Source organism: Morone saxatilis, unplaced genomic scaffold (assembly GCF_004916995.1).
Source record: "Morone saxatilis isolate NCDOM2014 unplaced genomic scaffold, NCSU_SB_2.0 Contig0, whole genome shotgun sequence".
Lineage (NCBI taxonomy): Eukaryota > Metazoa > Chordata > Actinopteri > Moronidae > Morone > Morone saxatilis.
In genome coordinates, this window is record NW_023339650.1 from 7,358,771 (window position 1) to 7,378,090 (window position 19,320).

Below are 19,320 nucleotides of genomic sequence, written 5' to 3' on the forward strand. Positions count from 1 at the left end.
TGTGTGTGAGAGAGAGAGAGACTTAAGGTGCAATCTTGTGCAATCTCCTTGCCCCGGGTCACACATATGTACTTTAGCACCAACATGCCGAACCAGCCACCCATCTCTCTGATTGATGAGCTGAGCGGTTGCATCTTGTAAAAACTCCGGTCTCGCTGCACACCTGGGATCCTTATGCAATCCAAGGTGAGGCTGAGTCTTGCAAGAGAATACGAGAAGAGAGAATAAAAAAACAAAACTGTATGAAGTTCTGCTGGCATTAATACATGCATATGGTAAACTGGTATTTGCAGATTCACTATAGTGATATAAAACCCTTTGAGCCATAGTCTGAGGTAAGCAATCAAACAGCTGTCTGACTCACTCATTAAAATAATGATGTACTATTCCACACATGGTGACGAAAGAGCTGATCAGAGTATACATTCCTCTATAAGGTAGGCATTCGCTAGGCCCCTGCTCAAAACATTAAAGGATGCTTCTATTTTATTACATTCAGTCTTATTTTCTGAGCTTTGGCAGCCATTTCTATTGAATTAGTCAGGTTGTAAACAAGCCAACAGTTCAGCCAAATTATCTAAACCACATTATTCCGCAGTAAAATGGACAATAAACACTCAAAATGTTGGTAGTAATTCCTCCTTGCTTAGGAAAACAGTTCACATTCAAAACTACGGTTGGGATAGTAGGTCTTAATTTATGTGTTAGGGTTAGCGTTATGGTTGTCAGCAGACAGAAAAACTACCAGCCTGATTTTCATGAAACTTAGTGGAAGGGTGTAGCATGGGCCGAAGAAGAACTCACTAAGTTTTGAAATAGATTTCAATCAGAGCAAGTAGTTACATATTATTTTTTACTCTTGTAAACATTGCGGGATAGGTCAGTTGTAAAACAGTTGTGTGCATGCATGAACCACCTTGTGATTAACAGAATATGATATATCAGTATTATACCTATAGTATATATAACAGAAAACAGTGTTACGGTGAAGGTCTACAAGTAACAGTGGGAAGATCCACCATTCGCTGCCGTTGCTATATTTACATCGACTTTTACAATCAGACTACAATCATTCACTGTGATAGAGAGCTGTAATCGTGTCAGTGGGAAATGGCTTTGCAAGCAGAAACATCAGCAGCCCGTGCTTGGGTCCCCACATGGTGTCTCTGTAACTCCTGTAGCCCCTACGTGTTACAGGTGTACAGCGTAGCTTCAGAACTTGTAGCTGCCCTACACAGCTACCGCTTCAAGGCTTCATTATGTCTCTTCCAGGTAACCTGGAGATTTGTTTACAGTCTTTATAACTGTCTGACTGTCCATGTTTCTTGCCTGGCCAGACTTCTTTTGACTTTTGTAAGTATTTCCAAATGTTTGTAGCTGACTCAGTGAGTACAGTGTTATCGTAAATGATGAATGAATGATGATGAAAAATAGGCAAAACTTAGACAACAACAAGATCCGACTTGTAATAAACCAGAATTATCCTTTAATATCTACATTACTGAGGCTGTCAAGTCATCCCTGAACATGACAGATGTTTTATTAGGTGAAACCTAAACACCTCCAGAGGTATAGTAAAGAAGATGCATATGAAATAAAAATCTCCCAGTTTAATACTCTTCTTGCTGAGCATCAATCACTATTTCTGACACTATTCCATAAATGTTAAACTTGTTATTCCAAATACATCAGAAAAATAGTTATAACTGAGAATTATCCTGTATTTGCTCATAAGATTTTATATTTTATAGAAGGTATAGAAGATATTCTACACTGGAGATAGAAAGTCGTTCCTCGAGAGATAGACACATTTGTCTCTTGTCCACAGGAATAACTACAGCGAGAACATGTTATGAACAACACACACCCCCACCCTCCTCTCCCTCCTTGTGCCCGTCATAGCTGCGTCCTTGCTCATGCACTCATGTAATTGCAATAGACAATCAGATGCCATCTTTATAGGCACATGGTACAACTGTCACAATGTGTAAGGCCACGCTGAAGCGCGGCCGATAAGTCCTGTCAAAAGAGCTTACGACATGCTAACGCTCCCCTCACCACCGTACGGTGTTGATTGTTCCACCGCATCAGTCAGCGGAGAGACGGGGAGTCCTGCTCTGCCTGATGTTGTTAATAAGAACTAATGAAGGGTGGTAGCAGCTGCATGGTTGTTTGTTGCTGCATGTGCGGTGTGGGGGCTGTCTATCCAATATGGTTAGTAAACGCAAGGTGGCAAAGGTGTTGGGAGATGATGATGAAGCAAAACCTGAATACATGACTCTTCACTCATTATAAAAAGGAATCAATGACACCTGTTTGGAATAAGTCCTGCAGCTTTTGCCTCAGTGCGGGCCAGTGACTGCACTGCTTTCATGCTTTCTGATACTATTGGTATTAGTTATGATCCCAATGAATCTGTGGGCCTTTACACAGTGTTACTGGAAGCTGGAATCGTCAGCTCATCGACTGTTTAAAGATTAGTTTATGGCATTTTTATTGAAGAGTTGACAGTGGAAGGTGACAGGAAACATTGGTTGATGATGGCACACAAATTCGATGTTTGATGCAGTTTCATGAGGACTTTGAAGTCCCCCACACACTGTGCGATAACAGTGATCTTATCTTATCGCATATCACAGTGTGCAAGATCGTTTGTTTAATAAAACCTTCAGTCTGTTTTTGCGTCAGACTGTATGATATCAATTTCAAAGCATGTCAGATGTATGTACAATGTAAACACAGCAAAAGTGCCCATTCAATGTGATAAATTGGGCTATGTATAGTCCTGCAGTGCACCTCTGGAAATTTGGATTTCTTGTCTTTTGTCTTCATTTATTTCCCTCTAATTCTGACTCTGTAATGCTCAGACAACATACTGATGTAGGCAAGGAAAAGGAGCAGATAGGGTCATGGCCTCTATGTAATATGCAGCCCATTACTTAATGTGTATTACTATTTATTCACTATTGTCATGATTCTGCTTCTTCCTGGGCCTATACTCTTATTTTTGTTGTTGCTGATTTGTTGGTTTCCCTCTGCTTCTTGCATGAATTTCTAACTACTCTGTGCATCTGTGTGTATAACTACTGTTATGTTAAACTTAAATTGGTCACAAAACGTTGTCTGGGAAAGCCCCAAATCAGAGTGTTAGGGGGGCATGTAGAGCACTAATACCCCCCAGATTTAGTGGGTCTTTCTAAAGTCTGTACTGTCAATAATAAAAGACTGTATTGACACACGAGATATCAGCTTTTTCTGTTTGCCAGTAGAACCACCAAAGTGTAATTACGTTTTCACAGCTTATTCTACCTCTGCCCTTTCATTCTCTGCTGCACAGAGAAACATAGAGCCACCACTCCCTACCAAGGCTCCATACTGAGAGATGAAGTCATCAGTAAATACTCATGATGACCTTACCTAACTGACTTTTGACCTCTCCCCACCGCCTGGTGAGGGAGAGGTCTAAGGTCAATAAGGCTTCCAGGGGGAGGGGGCAAAGTTGGCAAAGTGGGTGGGTCTTGAGGTCTTTTAGGCAGGGGGCCCGCCCCTGTGGAGTGCTGTTCCCCTCGCCTTCAGAAGTCGGTGGGGAGGTCGCCTCTAATTGGTGCCACTGTCCTGGTTACCTGCTGTGGCCTCATCACTGCGTCGGCCTTGTGAGTGCGCTCAGGTTTGATCAGGGAGGACCAGCATTTTGAGATTCTGCAAACAGTCAGCACAAAGCCACACAGGAGAAGAGTAGTTTCTGTGTATGCTTTAGAGGTGGAAACATTTTTAAGCACTTTAATGAACATCTGGTTGAAGTACATTAAAAAAAGTCATTGAAACTCACCAAATTCAAAATGAGATAAGAGTTAAATTAAGCTGTGAAGTTTTTACCAGTCACCTTTTCATCTTTTTTATTCTCCATAAATGTTCTACAGTCTTCTAACAAAGACTTTTGGCCTAAACAGGCGGGGCAATCTACTCAACACTCAAAATATCCAAGTATTCCTGATTTGATGAAAGTAACGTCACATTTAACCCCACTCAAAAGAACTGCTGACAAAGTGAAAAAATGAATGCAATGGTTAGTTAAATCATCTGTATTTTATTGTGTTAACAAAATGGCTAGTGTAGTTTGATATATTACATTATTTTGCAGTCACATTTTAATTCACTTAAGATTCATAATTCAATAATTAGAGCAGCAGTTGGTTCATTTGTTCTATTTAAAAGGATGGTTTAATTGCATTTTATTTAAATATTTACCAGATATTGTGACTTTTCCATCCATACAAATTAACTGGCAGTTGTCTTGACCTCTTTAAAAGTGTATAACATCTTAATGTGGCTCTTCTAATTTTAATTTGAGTAAATGTTTCTATGTAGCACTGCTAATCTAAAATGCTAAAGCTCCATGGTCATTCTTGCATAACAAGAACAGAACTCAGAATCTTTTCATGGGAAAGATAAGGGATGTATCTTCCCTTTATGGTAAAAGTATTTAAAAAAAGAAAACGGTGCTTACTGGTATCCATAAAAATAAGTGTTTTTAACTTTGCATGGTGTGTAACCATGGCATCACAAACACGAGGATTTCTAACAATTTGTCCAGCTGCAACTTTTGTGGGCAAAGCTTCATTATTTACACCTCAGAAATACTGGAAACTGCATTCCAACCAAATGTTAACACAACCGAGAGGACAAAGACTTCTTTAATGGTATACCACATCATAAACTGCCCAGACTAGTCACAAGGCTCGCTCAAATGACTGCAAGCTGTTTTTATCCTTCACATCTTCATCACACTTGCCACAAACACACAGCGGGCCATCTTACGGAGCTTCATTGAACCGCTGTCTTCTGGCTGATTTACGCAAAACAAACTCTTTGAGAATACGAAAAGGCACACATTAAAAACTCTGCAGAGGAGTCAGGGGTCATGAGCTGCGTATCCCTTTGATTTATTGGCACAGGGTGAACATCATGGTTACATCAGATGACAAAAGCACTGAAGCGAAAGACACAAAGCTATGTAGAGCCTGTTAGGATGGAGGAAATGGGAGCATTTTAACAGAAGAAGACAGTGAAGAGTAACAGATACACAAAGGCATCCTGTATTATAAGAATTATAGACAAGAATGGTCACTGTTTTGCTCTAGTCTACAAGTGTTTCTGGTTTGATCAGCAAAAGCAATAAAGAGCTAATGAAATTGTTATTTCTCATTTTCGTACTGTTCTTTGTCTACTGATCATTACCTTCATCATGTTAATTTACAGGTTCTGCCTCTGCCACGACTTCACCTGTTAATGGCGCTAATAGCAAACACCCAGCCAGCAGCAGTAAGGCTTTCAGACGCACAGATCATTGTTCACGTCACAAAAAGATCCCTCGGCCTCTGGGTGCTCTTTTTCTCTCTCTCTGTGGCCTCCCTCCTCCTCCTCCTCCCACCCTCCCTCCCTCGCAGCCTCCCTGCGTCCCTCTCTCTCCAGTAGCCCCGTGGGAGCGTGAGGGTTGAAATGACACACAGTGGCTGACTGTCGCCCGGGGGCCTGGGTTCTGGCCTTGGCTGGCTGGATCTGTGTGGCAGCTGGTGAGCCCGCTGCCCTCTCTCTGGCCTGCAGCATCAACAGTGGTGGTAGTGGGACTGATTGGAGCCTCACTCTGATCTCTGACTCTGGGGCTGACGCTCAACTGCTCAGTGCTGCCCACACGACTGGTGGTGAGGAAGTGGGACAGAGAGCGGGGATGTAATCGACAGCATACACACACACACAGAAACTAAACTGTCCAGTGAAATGGCTGAGAGTCGCATGTGAAAAAACATAAACACAACAGTCCTGATAGAGATGCGAGCTGAGAGAGGCTGACTATACTCATCAGGGAGGAGAGCTGGCAGAACAATGTGGACTCAGCAGTGACTGTGGTCATTATGGGGTTATGATGGTGAACCAGCAACCGCATTTATTTGAACAAACTGTTGCTAAGAAAAGCATTGATATGGCATGAAGGAAGCTGCTTTTCCTAAAGGACATAATGTAGTGCCAGTTAACATCTTATTAAGTATTCTTTGAACCTGTAACGCTTGTCATTGCATGTTCAAGGCTCAGATTAAACGAGGAATCACCATTTATAAATAGAAACAACTTCTTAACAAGCTAGCAGCACTTCACTTCAGCGCAACCCGTACAGCTTTCCCTTTGAAAAACAACCATACTAACGTAGACCTCCGCAACATTTCCAACAAAAAAAACATAAAAGACAGACAGAACGGTCTCACATCTGTGCTCCCTAGTTACAGAATAAGGGTTAAGACACCAAATGATTTATAAATAATGTTAGCAGTACTGAATGACAGAGACTCTTGCTTCCACTTCCAGCCCTTTTTAAAGTCAACAGCCAATGGGGCTCAGCAATATAGTTATTAAAAACACTGACATTTTAAAGAATATGAACTGAACTAGATTTTTATTAGCCGGTAATCCCTTTATGGAGTTGCAGTACCTTTGACACTAAAACATTTTAAGTTGTTTTGTTCTTCACTGATTTTTTTGGTTTGACATATATATATATATATATATATATATATTTGAATCCAAAAGATCAAACAGGTCGAGTTCATGGATGTGACCAGGACAACATAAAGGCAGGAATCGTGATCCGATAAAACAGGAATAAAAGGAGATCTTGGATAGAAGTGACTACGTCCTCAAATCAATTTTAGGACAATGGTTTCAGGAAATAATTTGCCCAGGTACAGTCCAAAAGACGGACGAGCTTGTGATGAGTCAGGCTGGGTTGGGTGGGGTCAGGTCTCAGTGGTGTCTGCCGGTGTAAATTCTGTTCCTGAGCACAGCTACGGGAGGGAGGTGGTGTCGGATACCGGGATAGTGCTGAATGTGGTCGAACCATCGTGTCACGTTCATGTACTGCTCCTTCTCCTGGATGGCCAAGTCCACCTGGGTGACAGAGGAGGAGGGGACGTTGACACTGGTATTTTATACAGAATACACCGTTGGTGAAAGGCATCATGCTTTAATATTATGTAATTCTGTAATGTTGCATGCATTTTATCTTATTGGACATTTGTATGAGGAGATGGTCTGTTTCAATTGAAAACAAACCTTCTATGTGATTTAGAGCAGGGGGGTCACAAGATGATTCTAAATTAATTTTTGGTTCTTTTCTTGCTGTTTATTTTATTCAGATTTTTTGCAAATGTTTGCAAATACTGGATACTTTTACTTTGGTTCACAAAAAATTGGAGATGGAAAAATCCCTCTTAAGTCAAACTGATCAGAGCTTATTTAAAGTGCTCTAGGAAACATTGTTTGACAAGTTTGTATCAAAACAGGCATATTGCACAATGCAGGTGGGCAAAGCATAATACCAGAATGCATCAGGACGTCCTTGGAAAAAAAATCTTATTAGGCGTGTGCTTTTTCATCATCTAATTAACTGGAATGTGGAAATTCTCCACACAGACAACAATCCAGCCTAAAACCATTCTAGCATCAGTCAGGTTTAATGTTTGTGTAATGCTGTTTTCCATGAATTGAACATCAGGACAGGCTGTGGTTAAGGGTTGGGCTGGCTGACCCCTTGTCCCTCAGGTTAAAAACCACACTGATTGCAAACCAAAGTGACGCTCCTCTGCCTGGTGGCGGGGGGCAACCTTCCATCTCCGCCACAACCGCTGACATCTCTCAACATGTGATCCCTCCCCTCCCTCCATCTCATTCCGTCTTTCCCATTTCTGAACTCACTTTTTTTGGAATTCTGGAAGGCATAACAAACTTACTTGTCCCTGGACTGGGGCTAAAGACATCACTTTGTGCCACATCACTTTACTTCTCTGAAGAGAAGTGAGAATGTGTTTATAACCCGTGTGTTTATTGCCAACTTGTTCTTGATGCCCTTTGGCCAAATGACTGGTCTAATTGTGTGTTATGCACTGTGACAAATTGCTTATTAAAGTTGTGGTCTGACTGAAGTGAACACTGATAGAGAAGGAAAGGGATGGAAGAAGGCATGAGTGAGTCCTTGGTAAATGGTGGTGAGAGCGGTACTGAGGCACAACAAATCAATCACATTCACCCCTGAACATGCAATCCCACACATCTTTGGAAAACTAAGGAAAATCTACAAGTTCTTCTCAAAAGTTTAGTGCCTTTATGTTTTTGTGTCAGTTACAAGTTACAAAACTCTTTAAATGTTTCCTAGTAGAGCATGTAAATAAGTGAATACTGTAAATATACCAGATATTTTGTACATACATGTTACATAGAAACAAGTAGAAAATGTACCTTTTTTTAAGTTATTAAAAACAGCAACTCTGACCTTATCTTATTTAATCTAAACCATTAAATATCTCCAGATTTCTTTGCTCTACATTGCATCACTTGAAAATCAGTAGATGTTGTGGAGACACATTACAGTTCAAGTGATAATAAGCACTAGGAAATCTTAATTGTGACACCTAAAGGTGCAGAAATGAGATTAAAGGTGACTTACTATGAGTGGATGGATTCCATAGTACATGAAAGTATCAGCTAGAGTGAACTGGTTGCCAGCCAGGTAGACCTTGTCTTGCAGGTAGAGGTTGAGGTCCTGCAAGAAGAATTTTCACAACATAAAAAGTTATGCAAATGAGGTAGTTAATTTATGCATTTATGGCATGTATTTCTATGTAAACACACTTGTTTTCTCATGACAGATGAATACATTATACATTAGGGAAGGAAATTACATTTGTGTGAATCACTAATGAAGCTTTCTTTTGTGCTATGTTGAAAAAAAACGAACAAAAGAGAAATTAAAGTGACACTTTTATTTGAATAATTTGACCCTCTTGATACAGAGTACAGACCTAAAAGGGAGTATGACAGCAGGTTCGTTAACCTATATATCTGTGGGTGCGTGAGGTACATGAGTGTGGAGTCTAGCTTGCGTGTGTGTGTGTGTCTCCACTCTGCTATGTGGATAGGAATAATATGTAACCTGAGGGGGTATAGCATCTCTCCCCATGACTGGCGACTTAACACAGATGCTGTACAAAACAGGCTATTTGTTTACTCCGCTACCAAATTACTACAACTCACGCCTGCAAGTCTAATGAAGCTGTCCTAAACTTGGGCATCATGATGTGTGTTTCTCAGTCCATGTCTGTGTGTGCAAAGTCGTGCATGGAAGTGCTGGTCCCAGGGGAAGGGACCATCTTTAGCACTTGTACATTGTGCGAAGGGAACACTCCACGCACACAGAGCATCTTGGGGGCAAATGGAGTTATTGTGCGGCAAGAGTGGGTGATGCCAAACAAGGCATGAAGACTGCAGACTTCCTCCCTTTCCACAATCAGATCCTTGCTTTTCTTAGCCTACAGCCACGGAGCTGAAGCCCAGTCGAGCATCAGAGGAGAGGCAGCTCTCCTGCCACCCCCACCCAACACATGAAGCTCCAAACCTGGGTTCTTCTCTACCTGCCCCCACCTTAACTGTGCACTCCATCATTGGTACATTCCGATAAAACAACTCAGGAAACATTTGTAGTATTTGTGTATTTGAGTGCTGTTGTACAACGACAGACTTAAGGGAAAACTTCAAAAAACTGAATTTTTCTGTTTTTTTGCCCTTTGGGTGGGTCATGTACGAGCTAGAAAGGCACAGCTGTTCACTTTTACATTAGACTGGAACTAATAACAAAGAATAATGCACAAGATATATGTATATTACCATTTCAGTTCACTGCATGTCTTTGTTCCCATTTATTTCTGATGCACTGTTCTATAGCTACTGTTGTCAGTTGTTGACTGCTGTCAGAATGACCCAGAGAGCATTTTCTATTTTATCTGCTTTTCCACATATAAGATTCAAACAGAGTGACCTCACAGTGGGTTTACCGTCCCAGTGCTACTTTCTACTGGCCTTCAGGCTTCCATTACTCTTGGTGCCTAGCTCAGAACTCTCAAAATTGTGTTGTTCGAATTAGGGATGAGCGAGTACACTGTTATCTGAATCTGTTCAACCATCTAAATTATCTTCATCAATAGCCCTACTTAAAATAGGCCAGTCCTAAATCGGATGTGGGTGGGACTACCTGGAAGTTGTTATTTAAGCCTGATATTGATATGGGTTGATCATCATGCTATATTTATTGGAGCAATGTTTTGATCACAGTAATAAGAGAACTAGTTTTGTTTTTATAATAGCTATATTTATTGTTTATTAGAACATACATACTGACACATATTACTCCGATGATACTCGTAATCGTAAAAAGTGCATTATCCGTACTAGATACTCATTTCAGCTGACTATTTGCCCAACTCTAATCTGAATACCATTAACTATTTTCTCAAATGAAAATGTTTCACATTCACATTCATGGTGCATAGATTTCTGACAAACACAGAGAGCCATCATAACTCAGAAATCCAAAAGCCTGTTGATGCAGTACATGGTGCTCTCCATTGACTAAAGACAAAGGGGGAACTCGCCCAGATGTAATTGGCTGTATGCTAGAGGATTTGACTCATAAAACCAATGATAATCAACATCTGTGCCAACAGGAAGTCACCTAATAAGAACTAGTCTGATTGATTCAGCTGACTCTGGGTTCAGGGCCAAAGTGGTCTTGCTTGTTTATCGCCACATAACACAAGTGAAGATGTTCAGAAACAAGTCTCTGCTTGAAAAACTATGAATTTTTTTTTTTGGGATCCTGGGGTGAGAAAGTTTAAGAACTCCTGCAGTTGACAGTTTTTATTTCTGGATAATTTAATGGGAGATGACTGGTGTGGTGAAAGAAGAGTGTTAAGGACAGAGCTAAAGCAGCAGGACAGGACAGGGGGCCACCGGGGACCAGAGCTGAGCTGCTCAAGGCGACTTCCTTCTGTAAGTGGCACCATTAAAATATTTAAGAGGCTTGTCCAGATAACATGCCGCTACACAGCATGACTCCTCAGCCATGCCACAACAGTGTGTCACGCTGAGAAGTGTGCACACGCGCACACACAGACAGACACTTCAAGCTGACACGACAGTGCCAAGAGGCGCCTAGTGTCCAGAAGACCAGTGGCTGGCGATCCATTTCACGCTGACTGGCGTCAGGCACATTAAAGCATTTTTCTCTGTCATGTGGGGCCATGTCACTGAAGGGCCATACATCAGTCTGTATTCCTCAACAAGACAAACACACGTACACACAAGCACAGTGGCCTAGCTGGTGGGTAGAGAAAGGGACTGAGAGAAAACAAAATGCTGTGGCGCCTCTCAAAGGTAGGGAATGAAAAAAGAAGATATAAGAATCAGGACTAACAAGCAGGAAAAGCTTCATTTTTTTTTAAGATCAACTGCATTTAAATCTGGGTACAGAGTACAGACGCATTTAAATCTGCATACACAATTCAACAGGAATATGGAAGAGCAAGATTTTAAAGATTTCCTTGAATATCGGCATTTCTACCTTCAGGATTGTCTTGATGTCTTCCTTTGTGCAGCCGTTCAGCTTGGTGACTCTGTGCTCCAGCCACTGCTGCACCACAGCCCTGCTCTCTGCAGAGTCACCCAGCAACTCTGGGCGCTTGGCCTCTTTCACCAAATGACAGGCGATGGTCACCAGCCCCACCAGTGGAGGACCATTGTTATTCTGTAGTACAGGTACCTGCAGAGAGATGTACAGAGAGAGGAAAAAGGGGAATAAAAACACAATTTAATTAAATCTGATTCTAACTAACTTAACACATACATCTAAGATGGGGAAAAAACCCTAACGAATAAAACGGCTTGTCTCTGAGGGAGTGTCTCATATGCTGTTAAATGTGGTTGAATGTTCAGATTAACAGCCACATTAAAGTGCTCAATGTGAGGATAAAAGAATAACTGTTCTCAACTGTTTCCTTAAAGACTATGCTGTGTTATATTTCAGTAAAGCACTCCCCCCTTCCTCTCTCAGTCATCAGTTCATTTCACAGCTCTACAGTGTAACCATGCAGCCCCCCCCACTCTACTGCTATGGACGGGCATGCGCAGAACATGGAGCTATTTCCATTGTGCAGAGTTGTGAAAATCAGACAGCTGGTATCAAATGTTACTTCCAGGATTTTCTCTGCTCAGCCTAACCGATGAAACTGGTCACCGACTATCGACTGATAAACAGGGGGAGATATAACACGATGACCGGCTGTATTATCAACACACATGACTAGCGTGTTAGCATTATCTAGCTAGCTACTGTGTGCTAAATTACAATAACTTACGGGCTTCCTATTAAATTAAATAGCGGTTTAAAGCCAACAGTGGACGCCACAAAGATGAACGGTCGTGTCACCTTTTTATCCCCCTGTGTACTGTACTTGTTCGGCTTTTTCAATCCTAAAAATTTCTCCAGCGACGATAGCTCCCGTAACGCCATGTTTCTGACTGTCGGAGGGGCGGTGCAGCGTGCGTGGGACCTGATTGGGTAAAAGTCTGAAGTCCCGCCCACCACGGTTTGACTGACTGTAGAGTTAACCAATGACAACACAGCATGTGAGCGTTTCATTATGTTGCATCAGTGAATGAGCCCTCATCCGTTCAATAACCTGTAATATAAACTAAAATAGACATAAAATATTCCACAGTGAAACTGCAAATTCAATTAAAATATCACATTATGGTATTATTTCGCACACTAAAATAAATTCTTTCTTTTTGTCATTTGTTTGACACAATATCAGCTATAAAAACAGGGTTTTGTGACTTGTGAAGTGTTATGTCAGGATGGAGAAGTGTTAGTAAAAATAAGAAATTAAAAATGTTTACTTTAGGTTTAATATAAAGCAAAAAATCGTCAGCTTCAGCGTTACAAAAGGTTTAATTTCAAAGGTTGCAATGGATGGAAGATAGACCCACCCTCCTCCCTATCAGGACAGCAGCGTGGGGAGAACTTGTCAAAAATGAGTGTTATGCAATCCTGCCAGTTCATAGTAACATGTCTGGTTTTGCAGAACTTCTCCATGAGGATTTGTGGCTAAGCGGAATCAAAATGACAGTGGAAAGTCTGGAGTTTCAGTCTGAAGTCCTGCAGCAAAGTTTCCCTGTCCTGGCTGTGACATTGTGTGTGTCGTGTCTGTTTGGATGTGCACTGTGCCTCTACGATTTCTCTATAATGAAATGTCACCTGTCAGTCAAAACTGGGGTTATTAACTATATACTGTCCAACTGTTTGTGTCTGTGTGACACCATACAGAGTGACAGCTGGGCTAAGGTGTCACACTACAAGCTTTCTTTTCAGCCCCAGCGGTCCCACTTTGTAACAGCTCACCTGGATGACAAGGCTGGAGGTGATGTCTGCAGAATGACAAATCACATTCATATTTTGGATTTTCATTGACCTTCAGACTGCAATAAAATCTACAAGAGATGTAGAGTAAGGGAGACACAGGCCGGTGAGTCCCAAACTGAAGCCCACTGTGACTACTTCTTTCCACAGCAGTGTATGAGGGCGTTTACTTACAGTGAATTTAAAGTAAAAGAACAAAAGTATAGATAAAAGTACTCAGGAAGAATTGCTCCTGTCACTGTTATATTATTATATTCTTACTGTATTATTATTACTGCTGCATTAACTTGTAGCATTTTATCATTGTAGCTGGTTATAGTGGATTTAATTTGAAATATTTTATCAGCTATTGGGTAGTTTAACATACTATATTACTTTACTGTTACATATGCTCATTAATCTTAATCTGCAAAGTAACTCAAACTGTCAAATAAATGTAGTGGAGTACAGTATAAAGTAGAGTAAAATGCTCACCACTAGATTTGTGTACAGGAGCAAACTGTCCAGTGCAATAAACAAGGGAGCCATTAGATGCATGTGACAAAGTGAGAGTGAAAAATTGGAAATCTGCTTCAGGGTGGAGTCGTGAAACCACTTAATTGGAGGAAATAATTTTCAATCCATTACTATACAGTATGTCTTTTTTCAAAGCAGACATTTAGATTTGTAGGAAAAGCGCAGGATAACTAATGACAGTAAAGAAGGCTCTGTTGTATTCAAGTGTCTGTGTAAGCCATGACGGTTTCCTACTGTGACATGCCAAAATGCCTTCCATGAAAAAGGCACGTGAGAGCCAACAACAAAAAATAATATATTGATTCTATATTTGTCCATGTTTGCCCCTTTTTATTTGAAGTTTTGTGGATTATATTGTTTCACTTCATGGAGGGAAATGGGGAATATAGTGGCCATATAATGTAATTCAACTTAATTTTATTAGGCCAGTTACAAGACTACACTGTTCTGTTCACAGACAATATAAACAGACTCTCTGTCTTTTACCAGATTGTCTAAAAGATACTCTTATTACTGATTTACGTAATACTGTATACTCAATAGTCTTATGGTGTTTGGAGCATTTCCAGGGCTGTCATGCTTCTTATCATACTTCAACATAGCATCAATGTTAACATAGCAAGTCAACTGTGAATATCAAACTCACTAAATATTAGAACATAATAAGATAACTATGAATACCTGGGTCATACTAGTCCAGCAGACAAGCACTACAACTTACTCTATGAGTATCTAGGGCTTCTTGATTCTCATATAGGCAGCAGTTGTGCTTCCTGTGAACGGCTTTCATTTATGTTTATTGCCTTGCACATACCCATGCATCCACGTATCTTCCTCTCACCGTGTGTACTTAATATAAACGAACAGATGATATTTTTAAACCCAATTTGTGGAGAAAAAGCTGTCCCAGAAAACAAATTAATTATAAGAATGAGTACACAGACTATCACATATGATTAGATGCCATGGAACAAGGTAAGGCTAATTCTCTGTATTTTTCTTTTTTATCCAACCTTCCATTTTTGCTGTTTGTTTATAGGCTCCAGCACGTCATACACTTTCACCCTAGTAGGGCTTCCATAAATGCATGCCTGCAGCGTTAAAATGCATCTCCTTTAACTAAATGCCTCCAAGCTGCCACATCCTGTCTGTACTCAGGCGGGCTGAGGACAACGATCCCCAGTGCCCAGGACTAACTGTAGCCTGTGGGAGTTTTCTCATGCCGATTGTGATACACAATCTGGGGTCACATTAGTAAGGAAATCTGCAGTGGGGGTCACCGATAGTGCCGTGGGGCTTCCCAAGGCAGGCATAGCCATAAACACAGCCTCAGTCCTGGTAGATATATCCCCCTCTGCTTAGTCTGTAGCTTACAATATGCTGTTACACTGATCTGTCTGGCCTGGGATGCAGGGCCACAGCCCCGCCTGTCTCCTCTGTTACCTTTCATGACCTGTGAAAGCTCTCTGACTGAAATACTGTATTTTAACCACACAGATGCTCTCAGAAGGAGGGATTGGTTGTGAGTTGTCGACATGAACGCTGTCAGCACAGATTGGTGAAATTGCATATTGGTGCTAGGTCGGATCCCCAGCGTGGAGTGAACATGGGGACGGGCGCCAGGCGGCTGGGGGACAGTTTGGGAGAAGGCTGCGAGTTGTGAGATGAAGACAGACAGATGCATGGGGGTCGGAGTGCTGCATGTACCTTCCTTTCGCCTGTAAAGTGTTATTTTTGATTTGATCTTGTCCAAAGAGCTTGATGCACGGTCGACTCCTTGAAGAAAAGGTGAAAATAGATTTTAGTAAACGGGTAATATAGCACAGTGAGTTCGGCTTACACAATCATGATATAAACATTTTGGCACAATTACTTTTTGTAATAGCTGTAAAATACACATTCTTGAGGGGTATGTTTTCATTTTATGATTCTCCTTTTGATTTGAACCAATTGCCACAGGAAAAATAATCTGGTATAACTATTTTTGTGTTTATTTTTAGTAGTCTTCGGTCACTGATTAGTCTATAAAATTTGAGAAAATTGTGAAATATGCCTGTCGCAGTTTACCAAAAGCCCAAGGTGGCATCATGAAATGTCTTGTTTTGTCCCACTAACAGTCCAAAAACCAGATATCACTACTATTGCATGAAAACAGAGAAAAGCAGAAAATCTTCACATTGGAGAAACTGGAACCAAATAATATTTACCAGAAAAATTACTTTTTACTTTATGATTTTTATGATTATTCAATTACCAAAATAGTCGCCTATACATTTCTTTCCAACTAACTAATCTATTAATTGTTTCAGCTCCAGTGAGAGTGTTCCTTAATGTACCTAACATCTCCATTACATGTTTCTCATTTATTTCCAAGCCAAACTACTATACACTATGTCACTTTCAACCAGTGTAGTACTGATACTACTATATGACTAGTGGTAGTCCACACAGTGAGTCTTTTGGCTCCGGAGCTGCTGGCTCTTGTAGTGGAGGAGAGTCAGAGGATGCCAGAAATGTCGCATCCCCGGGCAGGGCCTTTGGGCCTTCATGACGACAACAGTGATGGGATTATAGGAAACCACCCTGCTGCTCCACGCAGAAACAGGCACCCAAAGGCTAAAAACAACAAGCTGGTACCTCCACCCCCCACCACCCCCCTCACTCCATCACACACAAACACATGCAAATGAGTTTATGTTTGAATATGTTTACAAGGGGGATGGAAGGGTTGGATGAGCCAGTGACAGAAGTGGAGTGATGACATTTTTGTGGCATTTCGTGTCTTTCCCTTAACATTTGTGACACGAGATTAGCATTGGAAGGCATGAACGTGTGTGTGTGTGTGTTCAGAAGAAGGGTGGTTGAGTCTCTGGCTGATCAGGAGAGGCCCCGGAGACAAACGAACAAGTAATAAAGGCACTTTCTCCATTTCCTCCTCCTCTGCTTACATGCCAACCCACGAGGCTGTGGGACATGCTGGGGGACACAGTACCAGCTCACAGTAACAACAAACCCTGTCCCTGCCTCCCATCCAGCAGCAGTCACTTAGGACTATTAATTACCGCTCTGAATTTCCTCCTCCTTACCCGTAGCCCGTGTCCCCCTCAGACAAACAACCTCGGTGGGAGGATCTTGATTATTATAGCTTCTGAAAAGTCAGATTGTCTTTTATTGAAGTTGCCCACTGGCCATGCAGGTTTCTCTCTTTCTCTCTCTCACCCTCTCTGTCTCTCTCTCGCTTGTTGTCTCTTGTCCATGATTCAGACAAAATCTTGGAGGAAACCGTTACGCCGGAGCTCTCTCTGTGGCCGGGAGGTCGATGAGGGAGACTCCCATGTAGTTGGAGGTTTGAGTGCACGCAACTCATGTGAGTTTAAAACATGCACGTTAAAACACATACACATGTAGCTGTAGCTTCTGTGTGCAGCTTCAGAGTCATCTTGCTGTTTTCTCCTTCACCAGCAGGGAGCACTGTGGGTCTTTCAAAAATCACAAAGTTCATCTCTCTTCACAGTACATCTGGCTCTAAACCAGGACTCTGTCTTGTAAAAATGAACTTTTTTTATCTGAAATAAGAAAGTGACTATTAAAAAGAGATGGGATCATGTGGAACTTAAAGGAGTATTGAAACCAATGCATCTTGAAAATAATGAAACCAAGACAATGAACCGCTTCTACTGCGTTTTTAAGAGAAATTTTCTACATTAGAATTACTTTACTTACTAACTATGAAATTATTTTTATGATTTAAATCTAGGTGTTGTGAAAATGTGCATGTTCCGCACATGACCTTATATCTAAGACATGTGCATAGTTTGGTAACATCATTTTCCACAATATCAGATGAGGAAGAGGTTCAGTCGTGGTGTCCACCTTTCAGTGCCCTGCTCTGGGGCACATTAATGATTTGTTTTTTCTTCTGCAGTTTTCAAAAGGTTAAAATGAAACTCCATCTTTTTGATTGCAAAGTTTGAAATGTTTAAGAATCACAGGCGTATGAGAACACATTTGGGAAACCTCTGCCCAGGTCCTAATCCTCCCGCTCATCCGTCTTCATGTCTTTAACCCATTAGTTTGATTCACTACCTCTGGAGCGGGAAAGTGAAAGCTTAGGCCGGCACTTGTCTCTCCTATGACTGTGTCCACTATATCCCTTCCGCGTGGCACTTTATGGCCTGCTGGAGAGGGGTGGAAGGGACATGTATGTGTGTGTGTGACTGAGAAAGAAGACGGAGAGTTGGGGGGGTGGGGGTGGAGAGATAGATATAGGGAGATTCAGAGGGTTATTTGTCCCTCTTCCCCTCTCTAAGAGCTAGGAATCATGGTCTGCATGACAGGTCGCCAGCCCCCGTCGGGGGTGATCTATATGAGACCCTCTTTATTGGCAATTTCAACCCAGGGACAGATGAGACTGCAGCCAGCCAGCCGGACAGCCAGACTATGATGAAAGCGCCTAGGACTCACCTGTGACTCTCGCACTGAAGGCTAGAGAAATAATGCATCAGAGGTTATATGTGGAGCTATGTGTGGTGTGTAGATGTATGAGCCGTGTGTGTGTGTGTGTGTGTGTGTGTGGTAGAAATAATGTATGGCTGCTGTCATGCCCAGAGGTCTCTGTTTAGTATGGAGAGAATCACTGAGCTGTGTTGCAGGCAGATTTCGATTGAGATGGTTTGGATACTTTACATATTGTTGGAATGTAGGGTAAATAATTCAACTCAGAGCAACAGTCAAGAATCTGTCTATGACTTATTGCTTTTGGCTTCCTCAGAGTAACACGGCTGTCGAACATGCAGCACATAGTGCACTGCATGTGAATCATATAAAGTCTTTCCGTGCTGTATGAATTGAATATTGTTCTGTCTGAGTGCTGAGAAACATTAAAAAGCATTCTAAAACCTGGATGTTACACTGATTGTAATAAAACATTAAAGCCACCATAAGTACTAAAACATTACTTTAAGATTCTGACTGAACTGAAACATAACTCCATTCTCCCACAGACTTTTTCTTAACATCCTGCACTGGGTAACACTGATATCACATTCAGCCCTCCTCTCCCAAGTCTGTGAAACACATTTCCCATTTTTCAAAGTCTTGAATCGCACGAGGCAAATCACTGGGAACTAGCATGACAACATTCAAGCTCTGAGCAGACAATATATCCCGGGGCCATTCCTCCATCCAACGCGCTGCTGAATGAAAGACAGAAGCTTGCAAAGCGACGAACACCATGAAATAGCCCTGTAATGAACAATTGCTCTCATATGAGAAGGCCTGTTCAGTCAGGACCAGCCATTAGACCCGTCTCCCTCTGTTCACTCCTAATCGATTAGTACAGTCTGCAAAGCATTGATCAGCGATTTGCTTTCAAGTGTCGGGATGTTGGAGAGGTTTAGAAAATACAGATTTAAGGGTACTGAACAGGTTTAGAAAGAAGCTAACTAAAATCTCCATTTGTGGTTCTGAATAAAGTAGAAGCATTTGACAATAGAATAGGAGTT

The 19,320-nt window shown here is 41.5% G+C and overlaps 1 protein-coding gene across 1 annotated transcript; it reads right to left on the minus strand.

Moving 5' to 3' along the window:
• Window positions 1-4,912: 4,912 nt before the first annotated feature.
• On the minus strand, window positions 4,913-12,453 carry eef1e1 (eukaryotic translation elongation factor 1 epsilon 1). The gene is made up of 4 exons (XM_035680448.1): window positions 12,308-12,453; window positions 11,444-11,641; window positions 8,495-8,590; window positions 4,913-6,939 (listed from the first exon to the last, which is right to left on the minus strand). The coding sequence occupies exons 1-4, from the start codon at window positions 12,389-12,391 to the stop codon at window positions 6,796-6,798; spliced, it is 522 nt and encodes a 173-aa protein (XP_035536341.1). The 5' UTR covers window positions 12,392-12,453; the 3' UTR covers window positions 4,913-6,795.
• Between the last annotated feature and the right edge of the window lie 6,867 nt (window positions 12,454-19,320).

Bases quoted from the DNA above. Each gene is read 5' to 3' on its own strand.
- eef1e1 (XM_035680448.1), bottom strand. From the start codon at position 12,391: ATGGCGTTACGGGAGCTATCGTCGCTGGAGAAATTTTTAGGATTGAAA. The intron at 11,642-12,307 runs GTGACACGACCG...ATCTCTCTGCAG, and splicing joins GTACACAGGGGGATAAAAAG to GTACCTGTACTACAGAATAA. The intron at 8,591-11,443 runs GTAGAAATGCCG...TTCTTCTTGCAG, and splicing joins ACATCAAGACAATCCTGAAG to GACCTCAACCTCTACCTGCA.